Raw genomic sequence first — 26288 nt, forward strand, 5'->3', positions numbered from 1 at the left:
AGGTCCCGAGCATGGCAAAGAGGGGAAGAGACCACCCGCCGAGGGTGAGAAGGACATTTATACATACACACACACACACATATATATATATATATATATATATATATATATATATATATATATATATATATATATATATATATATATATATATATATATATATGTGTGTGTGTGTGGGGGGGGGTATAACTAAAGGCAAACTGAGAAAATTTGTTATTTTAGAAGAGCGTCTCAAACTGGTAGCCCTTCGTATGACTCAGTGCCCATAAAGTAGCTCTCAGGTTAAAAAAGATTGGTGACCCCTGGTCTATGCAGTGTTGTGATGTCATCTGAAACCCAGCGATAAACTATGGGCACGTGCAGATGTGAGTAAAGACGACTATGCAAAGAAGACTACAGTTGTTATTGTTTTTATTTTCACGTTTTGCTCTACCAGATACAATAAAGACAAAAGTACATTACATTTTCTAAAGATAACAAGTGAGAGGTGTTTGTAATACCTTTTATTAGGCTATGACGCTAACATACTCAAAAGTAGAATCCTCCAGCTCAGTTCTGACAAAGCCTATTTCAAACTCAGAAGGTGGGTCCCTGCTCCTGACCGAGTGCGATGTGACGGATGGCTCAAATACGAAGGACATGACCCTCAGAGGTTTGACACGTGGGTATTCCATACATCTTACCTGCCCGCCGAGTCCCGTGTGTTTATGTGAAAGAAGATGGTGGTGACTCTCGTCGAGTCTAGACTCAGCACTAGGTGGAGACAGAGACCCGGCTTGTTGAGCCTGTTCTCCGGCATAAAGCGCTGGTCTTTCCCTCTCCTCCTCCAGTCCTCCCCTGGCTCTGACACGTGTGGTGGGACACATGGACCTGTCTACATATTGAAGAAGTCCATATTTTAAACTGGCGCAGTGTATGCATTTATTTACCCATTAATGGACAGTTCTGCACAGCGCGTTTTCACAGCGCGCACTCAGAATTCGTCTGTCCGGACAAATCCGTGCCTTTCGGATCTAGACCAGGGTCACCATGAACGAGGACAACAGCAGCGCGGCTTTGAACGTGTCCGGTCTGGAGCTCTTCTTTGTATCTGGAGGACATAGATGTGAGCGCTGATGGCAGCCCCGTCCTGCGCCTGCTCATCTGCCTCGTGTACAGCGTGGTGTGCGCCACGGGGCTCGCGGGAAACTTGATGTTGCTTTTCTTCATTCGGGTGCAGCATGAGCGGAAGACGTCTCGCGTAAACATGTTTGTGCTGAACCTCGCGCTCACGGACCTGCAGTTCGTGCTAACGCTGCCCTTCTGGGCCGTGGACACCGCGCTAGACTTCAGCTGTCCATTTGGAGAGGCCATGTACCGGATAGTCCTGTCCGTGACGGTCATGAACATGTACGCCAGCGTCTTCTTCCTCACGGCCATTAGCCTCACGCGCTACTGGTCTCTAGAAACGGCGCTCAACAACACCAAGACGCACGGTTCGTGCTCGGCCAAGTGGCAATGCGTCTTCATCTGGACTTTGGCGACCTTGGCCACGGCGCCGACTCCTATCTTCTCCACGGTCAGTAAAGTCACCGGGGAGAACTTGAGTCTGCTGCGCTTTCCCGGGGGGCAGTTCTGGCTCACGCTCTACGACATCCAGAAGATCGTCGTGGGCTTCGTGTTGCCCATGTGCATCGTGTCCATCAGCTATATGCTCCTGATCCGGGTCATTCGGGATCGCAGCATTAAGTGTGTCAACCGAAAGCGGCAGTGCGCGTCACCAGGTCCGTGACCTTCGTGGTACTGTCCTTCTTTTGTGCTGGATGCCCAACCACTTGCTTGGATGCCCAACCACTTGCTTGTCAAGCTGAACGCTGTGCACTTCAACAGGGCGTACTACGTGGTGCACACGTACGCGTTCCCTCTGACCGTGTGCCTCTCGCACACTAACAGCTGCCTGAATCCCGTCATCTACTGCCTCACGAGGAAGGAGTTCCGGGACAAGCTCCGAGGGCTTGTGCACCGGGGCTAGGTGCGTCAAAGTGGTCCGAGGATCAAGAGGCCAGGCGCGCGTAATGAGCACATGCAGCGAGATGAACGCACTGAAAGTGTACGCTGTTGGGTATACATATATCTGCATTACACATGTATCACTAAACCATCAGCTCCTGTGTGCGTCTGTGCGTAATGTGCGTAAGGTGGAATCTCCAAACCACAGAGAGCCGCTGTGCTTGCTGTGCGCTCTTCTCTGCAGTCTGTGTTTTACAGCATGGCACATGCAAAAATCAAACCATTTTGATTATATAATAATACATTCACAGTTTTGTTATGATTCATGTAATGTAACACTGTTATTTTACATGAATCGTAGCCTAACTAGCCTGAGGCTGTTTATACAGTGCGCACATATGTGCAGTGTGCAGACGTGGTTTTAGAGCGTTTGTCCCGGAGGAAGACCTAAGAGATGCAGGCATATTGTGTCATGTCACATGAGGAGGATTTTATCTGATGAAGAGGCCAAAGACTCACACGAGATCTGAGCTCTGCACAAATGAACCAGTGGTCAGTGTTTCTGTGACTTTATTATCAGTTTCTTACAACTCAATAAACTCTAAATGGAATCATTTGGGTGTGGGCCTTTTCCTATGTTACTGAGTTGGAAAGTAGATTTCAGACTGAACCTGGTAAAACATTCATGGAAATAATCAGGCAGCTGCTGATACACAAATGATTGATGGTTATCCATGTTTTTCATAAGCTCCATCGATACTGAAGGCCCATAGGGAAGATGAATAGGTAAGTGTCACAGGGAGACAGGTTAAGGTCCCCTTTATGTGAGTGTAACCAAAGGGACATGTAAAGAGCACCTTTTTTAATATATACAGTACACAGTTGGCAAAACAAGGACACAGGCAATGGGGTATAAACATTTACATGGTTTTATTTGTTACTTTCATTTAGAATTGTTTTTCATAGTTTAAGGTGCAATGAACTATGCAATAATAAACAACCAACAAATTAACTTTTACAAATGTAGAATTTACCCAAAACTGAACCAAACAAAAAAAATCAAAGTAATGTCAAACCAAATGTTAATAAGAAGCAAAACAAAACATATAAACATGAGCACTTGAACAGTAACTTGAAGACTGCCTATTTTTTACACGAACAAATATCGTTTTATGCTTACAACAAATATCGTTTTATTCTTACAACTTTGTTGTCAAAGTTTGTGTCAAAATGATTTGTAAGTGCAACAGCTAATTTGAAATTGAAGACAGCAGGACTGTGGCAGACAAAGGGGCGAGGCTTAGCGTGAATCACACAACTGTCAGAGAGAAAGGGGGCGGGGCTTAGACTGAATGATGTCAGAGAAAAGGCGTGGGGCTTAGCGTGAATCACACAACTGTCAGAGAGAAAGAGGGTGGGGCTTAGCGTGAATGATGTCAGAGAAAAGGCGGGGCTTAGCGTGAATATACGAGGAAAGGGGAAGGGCTTAGCGTGATTCACATGACTGTCGTCGGCTGTGTCTCAATTCGCCAAATGCACCCTTCAAGGGTCCTTACGAAGTACTCTTCAAAAGTGTAGTTTCAAGGTTCCGGTCGAGAATCTGCCCTCCTCAGTGTAGCCGCCATCTTGCTGAAGTGGGACAGGCCTACACCACGGACCACACTTCCACCGCTCTCTGGTTTATAGACTATGAATGTAAAAATTATATTGTTACCTCTGTCTCTGTTATTACGTTTTCACAAGGTATATTTTGTTAAAGTTATGAAGTAGCTACAATTGAGTAAAAAAAATCACCTCAAACGTTATATTTGCCTATTGATATTCAATCTAAACAGAAAGAAACGGCTGTGACGACGACATCTTGACTTTTCTTCTATTAAATAATAAATCATTAAAAATAACGTACGTAATGTGCGTATCGTATGCTCAAAGACAGAGGTGGAAGTGCGGTCTGTGGTGTAGGCCTGTCCCACTTCAGCAAGATGGCGGCTACACTGAGGAGGGCAGATTTTCGACCGGAACCTTCAAACTACACTTTGAAGAGTACTTCGAAGGGACCCTTCAAAAGGTGCATTTGGCGAATTGGGACACGGCCACAGAGAAAAAGGGGCTTAGTGTGAATGATGTCAGAGAAAATGGTTAGCATGGTTCACATGACTATCGCAGAGAAAAGGGGCGAGACTTAGCATGAATCACACAACTGTTGCAGAGAAGGGGGGGGGGGGGGGGGGGGGGGGGCTTAGCGTGAATCACATAACTGTCAAAGAGAAAAGGGGCGGGCTGTAAATAATACGAGAAAAATTCTATAGTAAACTAATATTTTCCGATTTGGTCACAGGATCAGCATAAAGTATAAATCTATCAGCTTTGTTCAGTTCAGCTTTGTTCAGTTCAGTTAATGAGTTAGGTGCGGGGCTCATGCAACGGCAACGAAAGAAGCCACAACTTAGAATGAGTGTATTTTTGTTTGCCCAGATGCTGAATGATGACGTTAACTCAGATGTATGTCATATCTTCACATTGTTAATCTCAATGCTCAATGTGTAGCCTGCTCTGTTCTGTAATAAGTGCCTTTAGTAATCCTTTCTCCAGGTTAACTGGAGTGGCGTTGTTGCTAAAAATGTGGAAGCCAATGTTTGTGACGTAATGTCACACTAGCCTTATTAGCAGGAAAAAGCCAGGGGAAGGTCCGCTAGCATAATGTGCTAACTAATGGTAACATCTCATTTTCAGAGAAAAAGTGTTAAAGCCAATGTGGCTACAAAAGTGTTATCTACACAATTTACCTTGGTATACAACTTAGTAAAAAGGTTAATAATACACATCATAATATCACTCAAAGGTGATGTACTGCCTGAATTCGGATTAGCTGCTCCTTTGCTGTATATAAACCAGTTTAGCCGCTGCCACAGCAACCTCGGTCCCCTCTAACCTCGCCCCTCCTGCTGTCTTGAGGTTCAGATCAACTGTTGCACTTACAAATCATTTTGAGACAAACTTGGAGCATTGAATGTCTCAAAACTCCTGAAAGCGTAATTTTCAGATTTGTACTTAGTTACAAAGTTCTAAGCATAAAATAATATATAATATTATATTATATAATGTGTGTATATGATATGATTCTAACATTGGCAATTTCATGAAAAACATGTTTCATTTAACAGTAAAATTGTATTTAGATTTATTTTGGGCTTTTATTTTGGCGGTGCCGCTACTTCCTGTGGAATCGCGCGGTTCCCCTCAGTTATTTTGAGGAGAGCAGAGGGGAGGTAAGCGGTAGATTTGTTTCCATGTCCAGAGTCTAAAATAGTTGACAGAGAGTTCGTGATAGTACCATTTGTATTTTGTTCATGATTTGTAAGGCCTTTCCCGTTCTCATCGATAGAAATATGTGTGAAATTGTGTTTATATGCCCAATACAGTGCTCGGGAAAAATGTACTGTTGGTAGGTGAATTTGTACTAACAAGTGTGGTCTCACATGTGTCTGTGGTGTTTTCTGTGTTTCTGCAGAGGTGTGTGTGGGATTTTGAGACCTGGTTGCTGTACTGTGATATATATTTCACACAGGTATGTAGATATTGTGTTCTGTATACCCATTTAAAATGTGATTTTCTTTTTTTTGTGCCATTGTAGTTGGTTGTATCGTGGGAACGCAGGAATTGTTATGAGGAGAGCAGAGGGGAGAGGTGTGTGTGCTATTTTGAAACCAGGTGGCTGTACTGTTGCATATATATATATATATTTTACTCAAGCATATAGTAAATCCTCTCCTGAATGGCAAAACCGTGTGTGTGGCCCAGTCCTTCCTATACAACACAATGCAGAAGGTGTTAGCCAGTCAGCGTGGACAAGCCGGCTACAGTGGTGCCGTGACCCAGATCCACGTTGCTTGTTCTAGTCCAGGGGCCGGCAACCTTTAACACGCAAAGAGCCATTTGGACCCAGTTTCCACGGAAAATAAAACACTGGGAGCCGCAAATACTTTTTGACATCTAAAATGAAGATAACATTGTGTATAATAATAATAATAACGTAACGGAATAATGTAGTTTTATTTTCACGGACAAGCCTTCTTTGCGTGGCAGATAAATATGGCAAAAATAAGTTAAGTGCATAAAAAAATACAACTCGCCAAACCGCTGCATCAGTGTGAGCCCTGCACTTGTTTCTTCTTTCCTTCTTGTTCACGTTTGTTTCTTTCAAAAACTCTAAATCTTAGCTTTTAATCCCAGGTGCTTAGTCTCCATGTGCCAAAGCAGTTTTGAAGGTTTCATTGCCTAATTCACTTTTCCTCCGCATGTTACGCAGAGCGGACTCTGTGCGTGAGAGTCACCTGTAGCGACAAACCCATATTTTAAGTAGGACTCCTGGTGTTGTCTGTTAAATTTATCTTTCTTTTTCTTGGAGGTCGTAGTCTCCTCTTCTGGTTCCTCAGTTGGCCTTTTCCCCTTTGTTAAAAAGCTCTCCAAAGACTTTTGTTTTGGCTCATGTTCACTCACTTGTGGCTCTACTTTCTACTGATGTGTTACACGTGATACGTCATCGCGGAGACAAGAGCAGATAATAAACTTGCCACTACATCAAATAGATTTCTGTGGCGATTTCCTCTCAGGATTTTCATGATGTATCTACGAACGAGTTTATTAGTGCGTCATTAGGAACGGGCGAAAGTTACTCCTGAACCTCTGCACAGCGTCTGTAAATCAGGGCTGTGTCTTTACGCAGGACTGTGAGCTGTGTCTGTGAGGCGTGAGCAGTGTTGTTTTTAACATTGTTCCGCTTATTTTGATCAACGAAAAATAAGAAAATATTATTTTATTTTAATATTTCATATTTAAGATCATAATAGTCTTCCAATTCAAACTACAATAAAAAAGAACTAACACAAATAAAACACACTAAATACTTAAAATTTATTTTCCCAAGCCACGCAGAGAGCATAAGGATGCATAAGGAGAGTATAAGGATGAAAGAGCCACATGCGGCTCCGGAGCCGCGGGTTGCCGACCCCTGCTTTAGATTAATGGGTTGGGATCAGAATCTCCATGTGTCCACTTCAAAAGATCCAAAAAGTGATTGGAAAATAAACAATACTTATGAGGCAGATGAGAAAAAAATTGCAGACTGGAAAGTTGATGGAGATGAAGATGATCAAATTAGACCATCAACAGGTTGGAGAAGAATACCATTGAATTGTGTGGTAAATTGTACACGAGTAACTAAAATGACTATAGAGGAACATGACATGTCCTATTGACACAGGAGGAAGAAAATGCTTTGCATTATATTCCTGAGAACCTCTGGGCAAAACATGCAACAGATGTAGGAAGAATGAAAGGGGCAAATCCAGTAGTCATCAAATGTAAAACTGGCTACTACCCACAACAGAGACAATATCCATTAAAGCCTGATGCAATTGAAGTAATCAAATCAGTAATAGTGGAATTACTGAAGGCAGGAATAATAAGGAGATGCTCAGACTCACCATACAACACACCAATCTTCCAAGTGAAGAAGGCTCCACCCTCTACAGGATGGAGGATGGTGCAAGATCTCAGGGCAGTAGTTGCTAGAGCACCAAATGTTCCAGACATTATTAAATCAGTTAAATCCAAAGGCGAAATATTTTTCAGTTATTGAACTTAGCAATGCTTTTTGGTCAATTCCAGTACACGAGGATAGCCAATTCTGGTTTGCATTTACTTTTGAAGGGGAAAGATATACCTTCACCAGAATGATACAAGGATATTGTGAATCTCCATCAATATTTTTGGAAGCAATAAAAAATTACTTAGCTAGGTTTGATCCTCCAAATAGAAGCCAAATAATTTCTTATGTAAATGATTTGCTTGTTGCATCTACCTCACACCAAAAATGTAAGGAAGACACCCTAGCCTTGCTGAAATATTTAGCTCAAACAGGAAATAAAGTGAGTAAAAATAAATTGCAGTTGTTGAAACAGGAAGTTAAATATTTAGGTCATTCTTTGACTGCAAACAGACGAATGGTCCATACAGAAAGAAAAGCAGCCATTTTAGCTGCACCACAACCTTAAATTAAGAAGCAGATGATGTCATTTTTGGGATTATGTAATTATTGCAGACAAAGGATCCAACATTATTCAGAAATAGTGAGACCATTACAGGATGCCTCATGACATTGTCACATGGACAGAAGAAACAATTGCAGCTTTTTGTGAAATAAAAAAGGAAATCGTTGGTTCAGCAGTATTGGCTCTACCAGACTATTCTAAACCATTTATCCAAACAGTAGAAGCAAGAATTGGCTTTATGAGATCAGTCTTGTTGCAGCAAGCAAAGCAAAATGAGACCTGTGGCATCCTACTCATCACAATTGGATCCAGTAGCTAGAGCCACTCCAGTTTGCATGTGTAGTGGGATTGTCTGCTTTCCCTTTCTGTCCTTGAAAGTACTACTGTGGGCTCCACCCTTGACCCCGCCCTCCTAGTTAGGAACTATTTAAGCCACCTGTTCACAATATGGCACTCTTTGCTGCTGCCACTCTGTCCGCTGCTGTACCTTGGCTTGGGTTGACTGCGAGTCCTGCTCTGCACTGTTGGTCTGGGGGCGTCAAACCATGGTAGATCTGTGACAGAGGGCTGGTTTAATTCCTGCTGGGCTTTGAAGGGTGGCTAAACCTGCTGCTGTTATTTTGCACAGAGTTTTGCAAACTGTTTTTGTACTCAGTTTTGTACATTGTCTTGCATCTCAACTGGAGTCTAATTATCTTATTTTGTTTCAGCGACGCTGGGTGCCCTCTTGTGGTTGGGCTAGGCACATTGGTGAGGTTCCCCCACCTTTGCATGTGATTTAATGCACTAGGATCACGAGTTTAGTTTTATGCACTTTTCATTTTGCTGTGCCGTTTGCTGTGTCCACTGAGGTGAATATGTGGTAGCACCCCTGGGCACACTCAAGATAGTCTGCTCACCACTGGTGGCCCCAGCTAGCTTATTTTGGTTCTTTTTGGTAATTTTAAACTGTTTTATTCCTAGGCCTATTTGAAATACCAACTTGTTAGCTTGTCTTTGAAATAAAATTAACTTTTTAATTTAATGTTGTAATAAATCAATCAATCAACATTTATTTGTAGAGCACTTTACAACACTCAAAGTCACCAAAGTGCTTCCCAATAAAATCAAATTAAAACAAGTTAAAATCATACTAAAACAGTAAAATAGGAGAATAAAATAGAATAAAATACATTAATACAACAAAATATAAATAATGATAATGTGTCACAACATTACTAGGTGTTGAAGGCCAGTCTGAATAAATATGTTTTGAGCCTGGATTTAAAAAGACCGAAGTCAGTAATGGTGCGCACATCAGGGGGCAGTTTGTTCCAAAGTTTGGGCCCAGCAACAGAGAAAGCCCGATCACCCCAGTGTTTGTATTTAGTTTTTGGAACTTCCAAAAGGAGTTGATTCGATGACCTCAAGGCCCGGTTTGAATTTCGGACCACCAACAGTTCAGCCAAGTAGGGCGGGGTGAGGCCATTAAGAACTTTAAAAACAAAAAGTAAAATTTTAAAATCAACTCTAAAAGTAACAGGAAGCCAATGGAGTGAATGAAGGACTGGGGTGATGTGTTGGCGTCTGGATGTGTTGGTTAAAAATCGTGCTGCAGCATTTTGCACAAGTTGGAGGCGACTCGGGGACGACTGAGAGACACCAACATAAAGTGAGTTACAATAATCTATTCTAGAGCTGATAAAAGCATGAATCGTTTTCTCAAGGTCATTGCGGTTTAAAAATGGCTTAACTTTTGTTAAAAGACGTAGCTGAAAAAAGCTTGCCCTGACCACGCTGTCAATTTGTTTGTCAAATTTAAAAGCGTTGTCAAGAATGACCCCAAGATTTTTAACAGTTGGTCTGAGCCTTGAGGTCAGTGAGCCAAGATTTAAGGGGGCAGAATCACCAAACAAAATATATTTTGTTTTGTCTTCATTTAAATGCAGAAAATTTTGTCCTAACCACAGCTTGATATCTGCTATACATTTGAACAACGATTCAAGCGCGTCATGTTTCCTTGACATTATAGGTAAATATATTTGAAGATCAACTGCGTAGCAGTGGAACGCAAGCTTGTACTTGGCTATAATTGACCCCAGGGGCAGCATATAGAGTGAAAACAGGACAGGCCCAAGAATGGAACCCTGGGGTACTCCACAAAACAGAGAAGCAGTGGAGGATGATAGTTCACCTATCTGTACTGAGAAGGTCCTATTGGTCAGGTATGAGGTGAACCACTCAAGTGCTGCACCGCGAATGCCAACATGGTGGTTTAGCCGGGACAGAAGGACTGAATGGTCCACTGTATCAAAAGCAGCTGTTAGATCTAGCAGCACTAATACAACAGGACATTTCGCATCAACAGAAAGGGCAATGTCAATGTGAACTTTCAGCAATGTACACTCCGTGCTGTGGCGTGACCTGAACCCGGACTGGAATTTCTCTAGAATAGAGTTTTCGTCTAAAAATGACTGCAATTGTATAAAAACAATTTTTTCAAGAATTTTTGAAATAAAAGACAAGTTAGAAACAGGTCTAAAATTAGATAAAACTGAAGAATCCAAATTAGGTTTTTTAAGAAGAGGCCTAACTATGGCATGTTTAAAAGCACTTGGGACACATCCTGAACTAAGACAAATGTTGACTAAAACCAAGAGGGAAGGCCCAACAGTGCTGAACACCTTCTTTAGCAACTTGGTTGGTACAAGGTCCAGCGGACAGTTTGTTGCACTCATATGTTTAACTACATCAGTGAGAAATGAAAGTGAGACTGATTCAAAATGGTCAAACACAGCAGAATGAGTGGCAAAAATAGGTAGGTCTAAGCTAATGCTGCAGCTAGTTAGCTGTCGAACAGACACCACTTTGTTAACAAAAAAGCAAAGAAAATCTTCACAAGTGGAAACTGAGGCATCAGTCAAAGGAAAAGTGCCTGGATTCACTACAGAATCAATTGTACTGAACAGCACTCGGGGAGAATGACCATTACTAGATATAATATCAGACAGATATTGGGACTTAGCCTCTTTCACAGCTCTCTGATAATGAGCAAGATTGTCCCTCAGTATGTCCAGAGAAACATGTAGATTGTCCTTTTTCCACCGTTGTTCTGCCTGTCTGCAATGCTGCCTAAGAGCACGAGTAGTGTCATTTAACCAGGGATCGGTCCTTGGCTTGGTGGACCTATGCTTAAAAGGAGCAATAGAATAAATACATTTTTCTAAATATAGTTGTCCTGTTTAACTTTATTTTGTTTTAGCCATATATTAGAATTTGATTTGGCTTGATTCAGCTTTTTAAAATTGTAATCGTTTGCCATGTCTCTCATCTTTTAATCCAGGATCCCCCCCCCAAAAAAAAGAAAACGACATACCCTCAGTGGGGTGACCCGTGTTTCCACACGTGCAAGCAGTTCTTGCAGCTGCACTGGCAATCCAAGAATCAGCAGATGTTGTATTGTTCCACCAACTTACTGTGAAAGTTGCCCATGCTGTTTCCATGCTCTTGCTGCAAACAAATATGAAATTTTTGTCTCCAGCAAGACATTTGTCATGTATGACATTACTTTTATATCAGCCACATATTACTATTGAAAGATGTAATATGTTAAATCCATCAACTTTAGTGCCTATTGCAATAGATGGAACTCCACATGATTGTACAATAGAAACAACAAAATCTAAAACCAAGACCAGATTTACAAGATACACCACTAAAAGAAGCCCATACTATTTTTGTTGATGGCTCAGCAGGAAAAGATAAATATGGAAAGAATCATGTAGCTTATGCAATAACAGTAGACGAAGTATTGGAGACAAGAAAATTACCGTCTAACATGTCTGCTCAAGCAGCTGAAATTGTTGCACTAACAAAAGCATACCAACTCTATAAGGGAAAATGCGTAACAATATATACTGATAGTCAATATGCATTTCGCACATTTTTTGTGCTCATTGGAAACGGAGAGGATATAAATCCTCCACAGGGAAAGAAGTAAAGCATAAAGTCTTACTTCAGGAACTATTGCAATCCATACAATTACCAAAACAAATTGCAATATGTAAGTGTGAAGCCCACACTAATCAAACAGACCCAATTTCTTTAGGAAATGTATTAGCAGACAAACATGCAACACAGACAGCTAGTCTGCTCCTCCAAACAGAAACAACTGATGATTTTCTTATACAAATGCAACAACAAGCAACACTTTCACACAACAACACAACTTTCTCTGTAAATAGTAAGGTGTAAATACTGTATGTTTTTCTATGTCACTGGGTGTTCTTCAATAAAATAAAATAAAAAAAAAAGCAAAGGAGTCAGAAAAACAACTTTGGAAAAAACACGGTGCAATAGCACAAAATGGACTGTATATTAGCACAGACAATAAACCATTTCTACCAACATCAATGTTTAAGTGGGCTGCAATATTGAGTCATGGGCTAAGCCATGTCTCAACAGGAGGGATGTGTAGTATTATAAATCAATACTATACTACTTATGGATTCTCAAATTACTCAAAATGTTTTTGTTTGCAATGTGATATTTGCATAAGACACAATTCTCAAGGAAATTTGAGACCAACAAGAGGCAAATTTCCAGAATATCCATTCCAGATTATACATATGGATTTCATTTAACTCAGTAAAGATAGAAATCTAGAATACTGTCTAGTAATTATCGATGCCTATTCCAAATGGGTAGAACTATTCCCTTGTCACTCTCCAGATGCATTGACAGTAGCAAAAGCTTTATGTAAGAATAATACCCACATTTGGTATTCCACAAGTACTGAGGAGTGACAATGGTACACATTTTGTAAAGGAAGTTATTCATAAAGTAGGACTGTCATGAGGCACGTATCTCTGCTCCTGGGTTGCCTCCCTGTGTGCTCTTCCCCCTCCCTCACCTGCCTGAACCTGGAGCTGGGCGGAGCTCCCGGCTCCTCCCCCGCGCACCTGCTTCTCATCAGGGCAATCATCACCACCTGCCATGGATAAGAGGAGTTGGGAGAAGACACTTGGTGCCAGATCATCCGTGTGTCAAACGTGACTATTCCAGCTCCGTTTTTGTACTCTTTGTTACCTGCCCTTTTGATGCTCACTGGATTTTTACTGTCCCTGAGATTCTGGCTCTCTCGACTGTCCCAGCTCCTGGCCTCTGGCTCCGCTCCTGACCCTGCACTCCCGCTCCGGTACAGTCTACTCCTTTTCTTCACCTCCTTGTCTGGTCCTGGGCTCCGGCTTGCTCCACGTCTCCCCTTCTGGCTCCCGTTCTGTGGACTGCCCCTGCTCGGCTTCCTCTGGTTCCGTTCCCGGTCCTGTCCTCGCTACGGTCCTGGCTATTCCCTGTTCCTGTCTCTGCTCTCCGCGACGCATCCCTGGGCTCTGGCTCGCGCCCTGCTCTGCGCTCCTTGTCGGATTAATGAACTCTTGTTTTGATATTGAGCACCTTTTAGCTGCTTTTATTGTACTTTTGTAATGTCTATGTTGTATTTGTTGTCTGTGTACCTGCCTAGGGACAACAGCTGGAAATTTGTATTTTTTGCTATAATCTGGCATATTTACACTGTTTACAGATGTTCATTAATATGCACTGTCCCTATCAAATAAATAAATATTGCACAGACTGTAAATAAACACTGTAAATCTGCCCCGAGTTCTGCACCTCTTTGGTCCACCCTACTCCAGTGTTACGACACCGTCAGAGTGTAGGACTAGTAGAGAGGACAAATAGGACTATAAAACTAAACTGAGAAAAACTATGGCAGAAACGGGAAGACAATGGCCTGACTGTAAATTTAGTACAACTAAGTATGCACATCATGGCTAATCAAACTAAGTCACTTACACCATGAGATACTATTTGGACGACCATATACAATACCAGACTTGACACCCAACCCACGACATTCTCCAGAAGACGTAAAAGACTTGTCTGATTACATGAGTAGAACTTTGACAAGAGAATGTTTAGAACCAAATATTGTTCCCTCTGATATTTTGTCTCCCCAGGAACATACTCAAGTTCGAGTCGGAGACTGGGTGTTTGTCAAAGTGATCAAACGAAAGTGCTGGTCTGATGTACGTTGGGAGGGTCCTTACAAAGTGCTGCTACAAACACCTACACCTGTGAAGATGGCAGACTACGTGGATTCATCTCTCACACTTCATCTCTCACATCTCTCACACTGCAAACTGAGAATTATTGAAAGAGCAGAGCCAGCTGAGGTGAAATTTGACTGTAAAGGGGACTATTCTCATCTAAGACTGAGAAGATGGAAGAACCAAAGAACTCTCCACGAACTGAGAAAAGGATTTTCACAGCACTAGGACTCATCCTGGGTATTGTATTGATCATTTTTTGTCTTCTGGTGGACAATTCAACTGCGGAAAGAAAAAATTGTAGAAGTGCATGTGGACAGAAGATGGGTCACTCTACAAGAACATACAAAAATTAATAATGATAGCATTACTCACATCTATCAAACAAACTCATGGTACAGATATGCAAAAATGATTGCTGCCACCCAAAACAAAACCGCTGTTACGTTTGTTCCTTTATACCTGTATCGTCATCACATCCAGTATTAGATATAATACCATTAGATTACGTTGAAAGTGACTGTGCAGCTGAGTATAGTTCCAAAGGACATGTGAGGTTAAAGAATGTAACCGACTATGAAGGCAATGTTGTTAGAGAAAATCGGGCTACTTTGTTTAAATTCAGAAACCTGAATGTTCATTCCCCAGTAACCCTGCATGCTTATGTAAAATTAGGAGCGAGGTTCCCAATATGTTATACTAATAATGGCTCTGTGGAATTGGGCCGCATACCCAAGGAAATGTGTGAACAGGCTCATGTGCCAACAGAAACAGGATATGATCCTGTTACTTTTGGAGACACACTGTTTTGGTACCTTGCCCATATGTGGACTGCATGTATATAGACAAGGCTTTTGTACCTCGAAATAATGGCACATATGTAATTGATAGAGTATACTGGCTGTATGACAGTGCTGTTTATTTACAGTTACCTGTTAACTGGAGTGGGGTATGTGCTCCTATTCGATTGACCGTCCACACTTTTATTATCTCTAAAAGTGAGGCGTTGTCTCCACTGGAGCGGAGAGCCCTGATAGAAATGAAGCCACACAATCCAGTATGGGGTTCAGACGTAGCTGAAGATCATAAGCATTGAAGCACTGGCCAGAAAGTAATCCTAGCATTATTCCCTTGGGTAGGAGTAGCTAAGAATATTTTGAGGCTGGAAACCGTTGAATATTATTTGGGAATATTCATGAATGCCAGCATCAAAGCATGGGAGGGGAGCAATGATGAATTGTCACAGATGCGTTTAATGGTCTTACGGAACAGGCTTGTGCTTGACTTACTATGGCTCAGGGAGGTGTTTGTGTACTTTTGAATGATACTTGTGCATACATACCTGATCACACCTCTGATGGCCACAGTGTAGCTGAAGCCTTAGAGGAAATGAAACAGATACGTGATGCACAGGCAAAGGATGACACATGTCAAAATTGGAACTTATTCTCATGGTTGTCCTTAGGAAACTGCTTGCAAATCATACTGAAATTTTTAACTCCATTTACTTTTATTGTATTATCTTTTTGTATCTTTACTATGTGTGTTATTCCATGCATTCAAAGCCTCATTCACAAAGCTGTTGGTGGAGCAGTGCAGAATGTAATGCTTAGTGATGAATTCTATATTCTACTCCAGAAGGAAGATCAACTGTGAATCATTTTTAGAACATCAAGCTAATGAAGTCATCACAGAAAACTGTATTCAGGGATGTGATGATAGATATAATATTTGATGTTTATTAATGATAAACAGGAGGGAAATGTGAATGAAATCATGCTTTTATTTTTATCATTAATGAATTGTGGGTTTATATTGTGTTATAGACTAACCAGGTGTGATTGGGAAACTACAAGTCTGTGTAATCAAGTTGTAGGAGGAGGATATATATATATATATATATATATATATATATATATATATATATATATATATATATATATATATATTAGTGTGATATAAAATAATCCATATTATGATATGATTTTTTCCATATCGCCCAGCACTAATTATATTTAATTATACCTCTGAGTCCTGCCACATTTGATGCAATAGTGGCTTGCATCAAAACTGGACAAGAAGAGGAATCTTAGAGGAGTCTTAGAAAGAACCTTTATAGATGGAGCCAAGAAAACGGTGTCATTCTAAACACCTCCAAAACGAAAGAGATGGTCACTGACTTTAGGTGCTACACCTCAATCCAAACTGTGACCATCAGCGTACTTTTTTCCACTGATCTTTTGGGATGTAAAAAGCATCCAACTGGTACCTGAAAAGGTTTAACTTGAAGGAGATTTCTTACTTTGTAGTAAGGCTGAGTGGTGCCACAAAGACTGGGAGCTTCACCATGAAATGTTAAAGCACAAACCACTGGTTTAGTCTGCTCAGCAGATTTTTTTTGTATGTGGCATGGCATGTATTTTAGCTGTTTAGTTCAACATAGATGTAGCTTTGTCACATAGAAGTAGCTTAGTCAAAAGTGAATCCGGGTTGTGACAGTAGTATGCACCATGCTTTCAGTGAGTGTGTTAACTGCAGGCAGAGAACATGACACCAGCGCTCACACAGGCTCCTTCTCCAGTTGACATTAGATTTTGTACTATATTCACCTTTTTGTATTATTTTACATGGGGCTGAAGATCTTAACAATAAATTAATTGTATAGGGGCTACAGAGAGTTGCTGCAATGTCAACTTGTTGGTCATATGAGCACTGAACATTTTACACAAATCAATACTTCTTTATATCAGATTTTAATGGCAAATGTTTTCCATTAAAATGAATGGGATTTACACTTAACCGGAAGTGCCACTACAAAGAGTGTATTTCAGTCTCGATGACAGCTGGACCCTCTCCTCCTCCCCGTCTGGCCCTCCTCTACCCGCCTCCCTCTCCTCCTCGCCTGGCCCTCCTCCGCCCCCCTCCCTCCTCCTCGCCTGGCTGATTTTTCTTGTTTTGTCTGATTTTTCCTGTTGTTTGATTTTCCTGTTTTTGTGTGTATAGGCAGCATGGTGGCTGAGTGGCAATACGCATGCCTCACAGCAAGAAGGTTTGGTTCGATCCCCGGGTTGCCCAGGCCTTTCTGTGTGGAGTTTTGCATGTTTCTCCCCGTGTCTGGATGGGTTTCCTCTGGGTACTCCAGTTTCCCCCATCAACCAAAACATGAACGCCCTTCGAGACAACTGTTGTTGTGATTTTGGGCGTTACAAAAATAAGAATGAATTGAATGGAATAGTGGCATTTACGACAAAAAGGGGGTGGGGCCGAAAAAGGACAATCAGGTGAGAGGAAAATGTGTGGTGGCACTGGTGATTTGTGCAATGGGGAGGTTTCTGAAGAGCTCACCTCACTCTCCATTAACAGGTTGATTCCCTCACAACCTATTTGAAGCAGAAGTTTTTCTCTGCTGTCTGATTCTACTCCTGCATGGCTCTAAACATCACTGTAGTTTCTAAACCCGTGTGATGAATTGACATACTCTGATTCTGACTAGTTTAACACTGTCAGAGTGAAATTCAGAATGCCATGTTGAATGACTTCTCAGTGGATCTCACAGACTGATTGTGCTCCTGCTTTTATTCACATAAAGCCTTCACTTATCAGCTCAGAGCTCTGCTTAAGGCTGTATTACTCTGACATTCTCTGAAATAATTTCACAAACATCTGCCTGCTGCACTTCAATGATTTAACAAGACAGTACCACAAACTGCTGAATTCACTTGAGAAAGTGTGATAATTCCATCGTATACAAGTTAATTTTTTACTCATCTAGTTCTAAAAATACTCATAAAAGAACAGTAGGTCTACTGGATTTTGTTTGTTTCTAAAATGTTTTTTTCAAAAAAATTTTGATGGTCATGAGATCATGTTGAGTTGTGAGATGTTTCCTAGACTGTTGTCTCTGGACTTACATACTGCAGGTGTCAGTCAGGCTGTCACGTGTGACTTCTTCTTTATAGCTGAAGAGTTCAGGTGAACACTGAAATGTCTTGATAAAAACACAGAACACGATCCAGTTGACCTATATCAATCCAGTTGACCTTCTCTTATGGGTAATACATACAGTAAAAATTATTTGCTGTTTATAAGCGCTTTTCACATCTCAGAGACAAGGGCAGAATTTTGGTATCATGGTAAAGCTAACAACAACTAGCATGCTAGCCACGGATTTCCTGATTATCGGACAATAAAACACAGGACAGTACACGGCAGACTTATTTTGACCTCAAGACCTGCTTGTAAAGGAAATTAAAATATTGTGTGATTATGTTACCTTTTAAAAATCACTTGGTCTTCTAACTAAAACTCATTTGGTTTGGTAGTTGTCCTAATGGTGGGTGTAGGGTGGACCAAATAGTGACAGACTGTGTCACTAGACTCGGGGCAGATTTACAGTGTTTATTTACAGTTTGTGCAAAAGGTGACAAAAGTTCATTAAACCAACAAGGAGCGGGAGCAGGGTGCTAGCCGGAGTCCGGAGATGCGTTGCGGAGGGCAGAAACAGGAACAGGAACAGGGAATGACCAGGACCGGGAACTGAGCCAGAGAGAACCGAGCAGGAGTGGTCCGAGGAACGGGAGCCGGAGCGGAAGACGTGGATCAAGCCGGAGTCCAAGACGAGACAAGGAGGAGAAGACAAGGAGTAGACTGTACTGGAGCGCGGGGTCAGGAGCTGAACCAGAGACTAGGAACAGGGACGAGCGAGAGAGCAGGAATCTGAGGAGCAGCAAAATCCAGTAAGCATCCAAAAGTAGGTAACAAAGAATACAAAAACAGAGCTGGACCATTCACGTTTGACACATGGACGATCTGGCACCGAGTGTCTAGAGCTGGTCCATCTTATACCCGGCAGCAGGTGGGGGTAATTGCGCTGATGGGCTGCAGGTGCGCGCGGGAGGAGCCAGGAACGCCGCCCAGCTCCAGGCTCCGACAGGTGAGAGAGGGGGAGAGCACACAGGGAGACAACACAGGAGGCAGATAATGGCTGTGTCCCAATTCGCCCACCTGGCCTTAGAATCACCATTGGAAGGGCGGTTCGAAGGGCAGTGACGTAATTTCCGGCGCGACAAGGGCTGTCCCATTTCAACCCACCCTACTGAATGCGGCCGACAAACCTGCCCTTCCCTTTGCACCGTTTCCATGGAGATCGGACATAACCGAAGCCTGCATCCGTGCACACTTCACGCACTTCTATATCCCGTCATGCACCGCGCCTACGCAAAAAATTAATTAATAAATTACCTCATCTACAACAGAGCAACATGAAACTGTTAAATCTGAATAAAGATCTGTACAGTGTGTTTGATGATTAAAAAGGAGTTACATGGAATAAAGGAATGTGCAGTTATTGCTAGACAATAAGAAGACATTTTTATCATTAAAAATTATTACTGCAATAAGAATAATGTAAGAATGTTCGTTTCTATTGTAAGCATCAAAGACCAAGAGACTGAAACGTAAAGTCAGAAGGGTTTAATGAGTTGCACACAGGTAATGTGAACAATGAAGCAACGGACTCTCAGGAAAGGACAGAAGAGAGTCCTGAGACGTGCACAAAATCTTCATGTGTTCCGGTACATTCCATAGGTCTGCACCCACTGGTGGGCACGTGTCATTTACCTTCGTGTTAGTAAATCAAGACACTAGCTTGATGTAGCGCTGCACTGCTAGAAAATACCTTATAATAATCAGATGAAAAGAACTGGCACGGCATAGAAGGGAAACAGTGCCCTCTACTGTTATTAAAGTGGTGTAGCCACTGGCCAAAATACCGAACCATTAAACTGCAATATCCCACTATATGTACACCTAATCAGTGTTCTCTGGTTTATAGACTATGAATGTAGAAATTATATTGTTACCTCTGTCTCTGTTATTACGTTTTCACAAGGTATATTTTGTTTAAGTTATGAAGTAGCTACAATTGAGTAAAAAAATCACCTCGAACGTTATATTTGCCTATTGATATTCAATCTAAACAGAAAGAAACGGCTGTGACGACGACATCTTGACTTTTTTTCGATTAAATAATAAATCATTAAAAATAACATACGTAATGTACATATCGTACGCTCAAAGACAGCGGTGGAAGTGCGGTCCATGGTGTAGGCCTGTCCCACTTCAGCAAGATGGCGGCTACACTGAGGAGGGCAGATTCTCGACCGGAACCTTGAAACTACACTTTTGAAGAGTACTTCGCAAGGACCCTTGAAGGATGCATTTGGCGAATTGAGACACAGCCAATGACATCATGACAGTAGTCAAAGACAGTGTTAGAAAAACAAAACTGCAAAAAGAGTCTTATTTCCACAACACTCAAATTATACTATTATATATATTGCAAATATAACTGCTAAAAACCTGATACAGAGCACATGCAAAACAAGAGAGAAGCTCCGCTCTGTAAAACCACCCCTACTCTGGCATGTGTCTCATTGTTGCCCTCTAGTGCCCCGGGTTTACTCACACTGATGTAACTTCTATCAGGTGGACAACAGGGTTCCACAGTATGGCATTAATGTTATCCATCTTTATTCAGATGGTTAAGGTTAATGCCATACTTTGGAACATTCAGCAGTAACACAACCATTGCGACAACCAAAAAAGTTACATGGTGAATCTTTTTGGTATTGGTCAGTGTGCATGGGCTTCCTGTAGACTTCTACCTGCTGGAGTTGCCATCCTATCCTACTGTTACTGCATAATCTAAGAAGGCCAGTTTGCCATTAATATGTGCAGTGAAAGGCTCCAGATCCTGAATTTTAATTTTAGTCCAGTTGTCATCCACGTATCGATACCAATGTGTGGGTGGAGTACCTGAAAATCTATAACTCCATCTATAACTCCATCCTCAGACCCAGAACAATGAGAAAAAAGCAGGGTCGTTAAGGGCTGAAACTGGAAACAATAGCTGTTTACAGTTTCAGCGTGGTTAGCCCCTCCCCTCAGATAGATATAAGGCAGTGGCCACCAGCATTCTGACCAGAACTGAAGAACTTGGATGAGCAGCGAAACGTCTTCACTCCTACAATGATTTGTCCAGTTGACAGATTTGAACTTTGTCTTTTGCTACAGATCAGACCTGGATGACTGAGGGTCTACACAGATGTAAATGACTAAACTGATCACAAATGTAGAATAAACCCACTAAAAGCACCAGTCTGCTACTATGAAGAGCTCATAACGGCCAATCACAAAGAAGTATGGCACCATTATCTGAGTAGATTATTAGACCTCAAATAACCAACAGTGATAAGAAAATAGGCCATTCTCTCAAGGCTGATACATAATCTGTATATCGAACAAAGAAAAGTAATAGAGTCAATACATCATTTTAGTAAGGTTTAAATCTATTTTTTTTTATTTCAGGAAGAAAAACTTTGAAAATTTGAGTTTGCATGGGAAAAAAAATATTTTATTAAAGGAACAGTATGTAGCCTGCACTCACAACTGAACTGGGGTTGCCAGAGCCTAAATCTGCATACAGAGGACACGTACAAGTTTTTGTCATTCTAAGTATATGGACAGGCCTCATGTGAAATCTCAGAACTTCCGGAATTCACTCCCTGAGCTGCAAAGGCTGCTCTAGCTGATTCAGTGATTCTGCAGGTGCTGGGGTTTAGGTAGTGACCATTCAGATCAGAGAGAGTCCTTTTAGGTTCAAACCAGCTGGATTTCAGCATTGCATTTCAGCATTGATGTCTAAACTGCTATCACAAATGAGAGACTAATTCTTCTTTAAAGTTGGATAATTGTCTTGAGACTCAAAATGATAAATTATAAAGAATAAATCAGAATTAGAATTGCTATCAGTAAAATATCTGAATATGTTTATCGCATATCTGCGCTCACAGATAGGTCAGATTTGTGAAAGATAAAAATCTAAATCTTACAAAACTTACAGTACCTTCATAAGACTTCATAAACTAAACAGAAGCTCATTTTCCAGGTGTTCCTTACAGGTGTGTGATGTCACTACAGTCCTCCTTCAGGATCCCTCCCACGTTGTCCTAGCGTCAATCAACCAGGAAGTCCCTCCTGTTACCCCATTGGCTTTCCCTCCTGTTACCCCATTGGCTTTCACCTCCACCAGCACGCCTTTGTCGACCTGTGATTGGCCGTAGGCGGTGCCACTCGGGCCGGAACTTTGGTTTATGGTTGCCGTGTCAGGTGAAACTCATCCCGAGAGAAGGCGAGAGACGGACCTGGAATCCACAGACTTTGCTGGAACTTTCGGATTATTTTTGTGCTATTTATGAATTAAGTTGACCAAAATAGACTGCTCAGAAGCGGAATAATCGCCGTGCACCATGAAGAGCCTCAAGTATCGTTTGAAAAAGCACGAAGTTAACATTACAGTAAGTAAGGCGGTTTGTTTTGTTTCTTTGCTACGAGTCTGAACCACGCCAACCTGTTACTCATAGCGCTACTTGTATTAGTCTGTTAGCTCATTTTGGCGTAGGTAAGCCGCACATTCCTGACTGTGTCTTGGCTACACCATTGTCCACTCCACACTGTAAGTCCCCCCGAACTCGTGCAGTCCCGCTTCTCTCCCCAGACCGCTCTGGCACCTGCGCCGGTCCCGTCTCCTGGCACCGTTTTGCGCGCAGCTTTGTCGGACACATTGTTGCACATTTCTCTTGTTTTTGCGCCGATAAGCGAGGCAGCTGACCGCGGTGTTGTGGACAGGCGTATGCTCTCATGGACGCCACACACAGAGCTATACTGCTCTTTGTTACGCGTGCAAATGAGCGCAGTTTGAAGCATGGCCTAGTTAGTACGTTCTATGATGGGAGAGTGGGGCAGCGGGGCAGGACACTGGTGCATGGTAGATCCTGCTTTAAAGTGGTGTTTGGACGCAAAATCTTAAGTAACTTCGCTAAGCTAGTCGTAAAAGGCCAATGCTCGCAAAAGGAGAGTTGCAGACTTTTTTTTTCAAGAAGTTGTATGAAACTTTCAACTCCGCTTCCCCACATGCAACACTCCTTTCATTACATACATAAAGGATTTGAATGGGTTACAGTGTGTGTGATTACATCGATAGCTTTCAGTCAGAGTTGGGCTCAGTTACAGTTACTTTATATTCCACTACTGAAGATGTATCCACTTGTCGTTCAGCATATGGACCTGGAACAGTATTTTTGGGGGTCAGTATTTGTTATGTGTACATTTTCTTTGCACTACTGGGAAATCTTGTTATTTATTGACAATCTGATAAGATTTGAACCGTAGAAAGTTGAATAAAAATCTTGACTCATTACAGATACAAACTCTCTACTTTGTTTCCTTCTGCTGTTTATTTATTGCAGCTCATTTTTTAGTTTTTAATAATATTGTATATTTTACAATAGTTTTTATGGTTTAAATCTGCTCTTGGGTTCAATGAGTTTCAATATTATCGTTTATTGTCGATCTTTACATCAACGATATATCGAAATTCAAAATGTTATTGTGACAGGCCTGGTCAGTTTTTGGTAGTAACTACTGCTGGAATGTAACAAAGTGAAAGTAGTAAAGTACTGTACTTAAGTCTAGGCTAGGCAAGGCAAGTGTATTTGTATATCACTCAAATCAAAACAAATAATCATCATAAAATTACCATTAAAACAGAAGAGGGCAGAATAAAAACCTTTCAGTCATATGCACAGCTAAACAGAACCGTTTTGAGCCTGGATTTAAACATTGTCAAAGTAAAGGCCTGTCTCACATCTTCAGGAAGACTGAAATGCTGATTCCCCATGTTTAGTCCTGACTCTCGGCACCAGCAGGAGGCTGGTCCCTGAAGTCATCAGGGAGATGGTTCATATGGCACTAACATGTCAGAGATGTACTTTGGACCTAGGCCATGGAGAGACTTGTACACAGGCAGAGCTCCTTTTAAAGTCTATTCTTTGAGCTACAGGAAGCCAGAGTGCAGAGACCTGAGCACAGGACTTATGTGGTTGTACTTCTACATTTTTGGTACCTGAACTTTACTTGAGTAGATTTTAGAGTAGATACTTTTTACTTTTACTTCACTACACTTGAAAGCAGGTATCTGTACTTTCTACTCCACTACATTTTTGAACTGAACTCAAAAGTAAAAGTATTTTTCATTATTTTCTGAGACCTGCTGAAAAGGCTGAGGGTTTATTTTTTAACAAAATATACAAATATAAACAGCTAGAAAAATTGATCGATTCAATTGTTTCTGTTGAACAAAATTCAGCACAAATCTTTCAAAATCACAATTTTTGCAGCTCTATAAGACCTCAAAATACTTTTTTAATACAAGTACATTTTAAAACTTAGTGCTTTAGTAGATGTTTTCATGTGATACATTTACTTGAGTATTTTTTTGTTCCAGTATCTGTACTTTTACAAAATTCATTTTACTTCTTCCACCACTGGTAGTAACAAAATACATAACCTAGTTGAAGGTAAGAATACAGTTAACTTTCCTAAAATCAGAGGACTGCATTGTGTTACTCGGAGGTGGTAGGGCAGCCAAAAAAATGTGGTGAAGTGAATGTAATTTGAAGGACAAAAAAAAAAAAAGCACAAATCTTTTAGAACACCACCCTGGAGCCAGGCCTGGGGTGGGTGCTCAGCAGTGAGCGCCTGGTGGCGGGGCCTTTCCCCACGGGGCCCGGCCGGGCCCAGCCCGAAGGAACGACGTGGGGCCGTCCTCCAGTGGACCCACCACCTGCGAGAGGAGCCATGAGGGGCGGGTGCAGAGAGATCTGGGCGGCAGTCGAAGGCGGGGACCTCGACGACCGGATCTCCGGACATGGAGACTGGCTCTGGGGACATGGAATGTCACCTTGCTGGGGGGGAAGGAGCCTGAGCTTGTGCGGGAGGTTGAGCGTTACTGGCTAGATATAGTCGGCCTCACCTCCACGCACAGCTTGGGCTCTGGAACCCAACTCCTTGAGAGGGGTTGGACTCTCCATTTCTCTGGCGTTGCCCACGGGGAGCGGCGGCGAGCTGGTGTGGGCTTGCTCATTGCCCCACAGCTCAGCCGCCACGTGTTGGAGTTCACCCCGGTGAATGAGAGGGTCGCGTCCCTGCACGAGTGCGGAGTACCCGGCCTTCTTGGAGTCCCTGAGAGGGGTACTAGACAGTGCACCAACCGGGGACTCCGTTGTTCTTCTGGGGGACTTCAATACCCATGTGGGTAATGACAGTGACACTTGGAGGGGCGTGATTGGGAGGAATGGCCTCCCCGATCTGAACCCGAGTGGTGTTTGGTTATTGGACTTCTATGCTAGTCAGTTTGTCCATAACAAACACCATGTTCGAGCACAAGGGTGTCCATCGGTGCACGTGGCACCAGGACACTCTAGGTCGGAGGTCGATGATCGACTTTGTTGTCGTGTCATCTGACCTCTGACCGCGTGTCTTGGACACTGGGGTGAAGAGAGGGGCTGAGCTGTCAACTGATCACCACCTGGTGGTGAGTTGGATCCGCTGGTGGAGGAGGAAGCCGGACAGACCGGGCAGGCCCATGCGCATCGTGAGGATCTGCTGGGAACGTCTGGCGGAGCCCTCTGTCAGAGGGGTCTTCAACTCCCACCTCCGGGAGAGCTTCTCCCTGATCCCGGGGGGCGGTTGGAGACTCCGAGTGGGCCATGTTCTCCACCTCTATTGTCGATGCAGCTGCTCGTAGTTGTGGTCGTAAGGTTTGCGGTGCTTGTCGCGGCGGCAATCCCCGAACCCGGTGGTGGACACCGGAAGTAAGGGATGCTGTCAAGCTGAAGGAGTTCTATCGAGCCTTGTTGGCTCGTGGGACTCCTGAGGCAGCTGATGAGTACCGGCGGGCCAAGCGTGGTTTGCCCTCTCCGGGTGGGTGGTGAGTCTCTGCCTCAAGTGGAGGAGTTCAAACAGACACAACAATGAGACAAATTAAATTATATATGAAGGAAGTGCAAGAAACACAAAAGTTCAAATCATTTCATATTGTCCAGCATTAAACTTTTGTCACTTGTAGACTTACCCACAGTGGGAAAAGGAACCGCAGCATTTACTCAAATAAGAGTAATGGTACTTCAATAAAAAAAACAACATAAAAGTATGCTGCTTGAAAAGTATGATTTCTTTCAAGGTTACTCAAGTAAATGTAAGTCCGTACTAGCTACATCTGATGCATTGGAAATTGCAATAATCAGTGCTTTTCAATTAT

At 42.3% G+C, this 26288-nt stretch overlaps 1 protein-coding gene and 1 pseudogene across 1 annotated transcript in view; both read left to right on the top strand.

The window, feature by feature from the left end:
- Positions 1–1063: 1063 nt before the first annotated feature.
- Positions 1064–2019, top strand: LOC117391929 (relaxin-3 receptor 1-like; annotated as a pseudogene).
- A 20287-nt stretch (positions 2020–22306) lies between these two features.
- uacab (uveal autoantigen with coiled-coil domains and ankyrin repeats b) overlaps positions 22307–26288 on the top strand; it is an 81369-nt gene continuing 77387 nt past the window's right edge. The window contains 1 exon segment of the mRNA XM_033987630.2: positions 22307–22485. Coding sequence (XP_033843521.2) covers positions 22438–22485 — 48 coding nt within the window. The 5' untranslated portion in view covers positions 22307–22437.

This window comes from Periophthalmus magnuspinnatus, chromosome 3, assembly GCF_009829125.3.
Source record: "Periophthalmus magnuspinnatus isolate fPerMag1 chromosome 3, fPerMag1.2.pri, whole genome shotgun sequence".
NCBI classification, from domain to species: domain Eukaryota; kingdom Metazoa; phylum Chordata; class Actinopteri; order Gobiiformes; family Gobiidae; genus Periophthalmus; species Periophthalmus magnuspinnatus.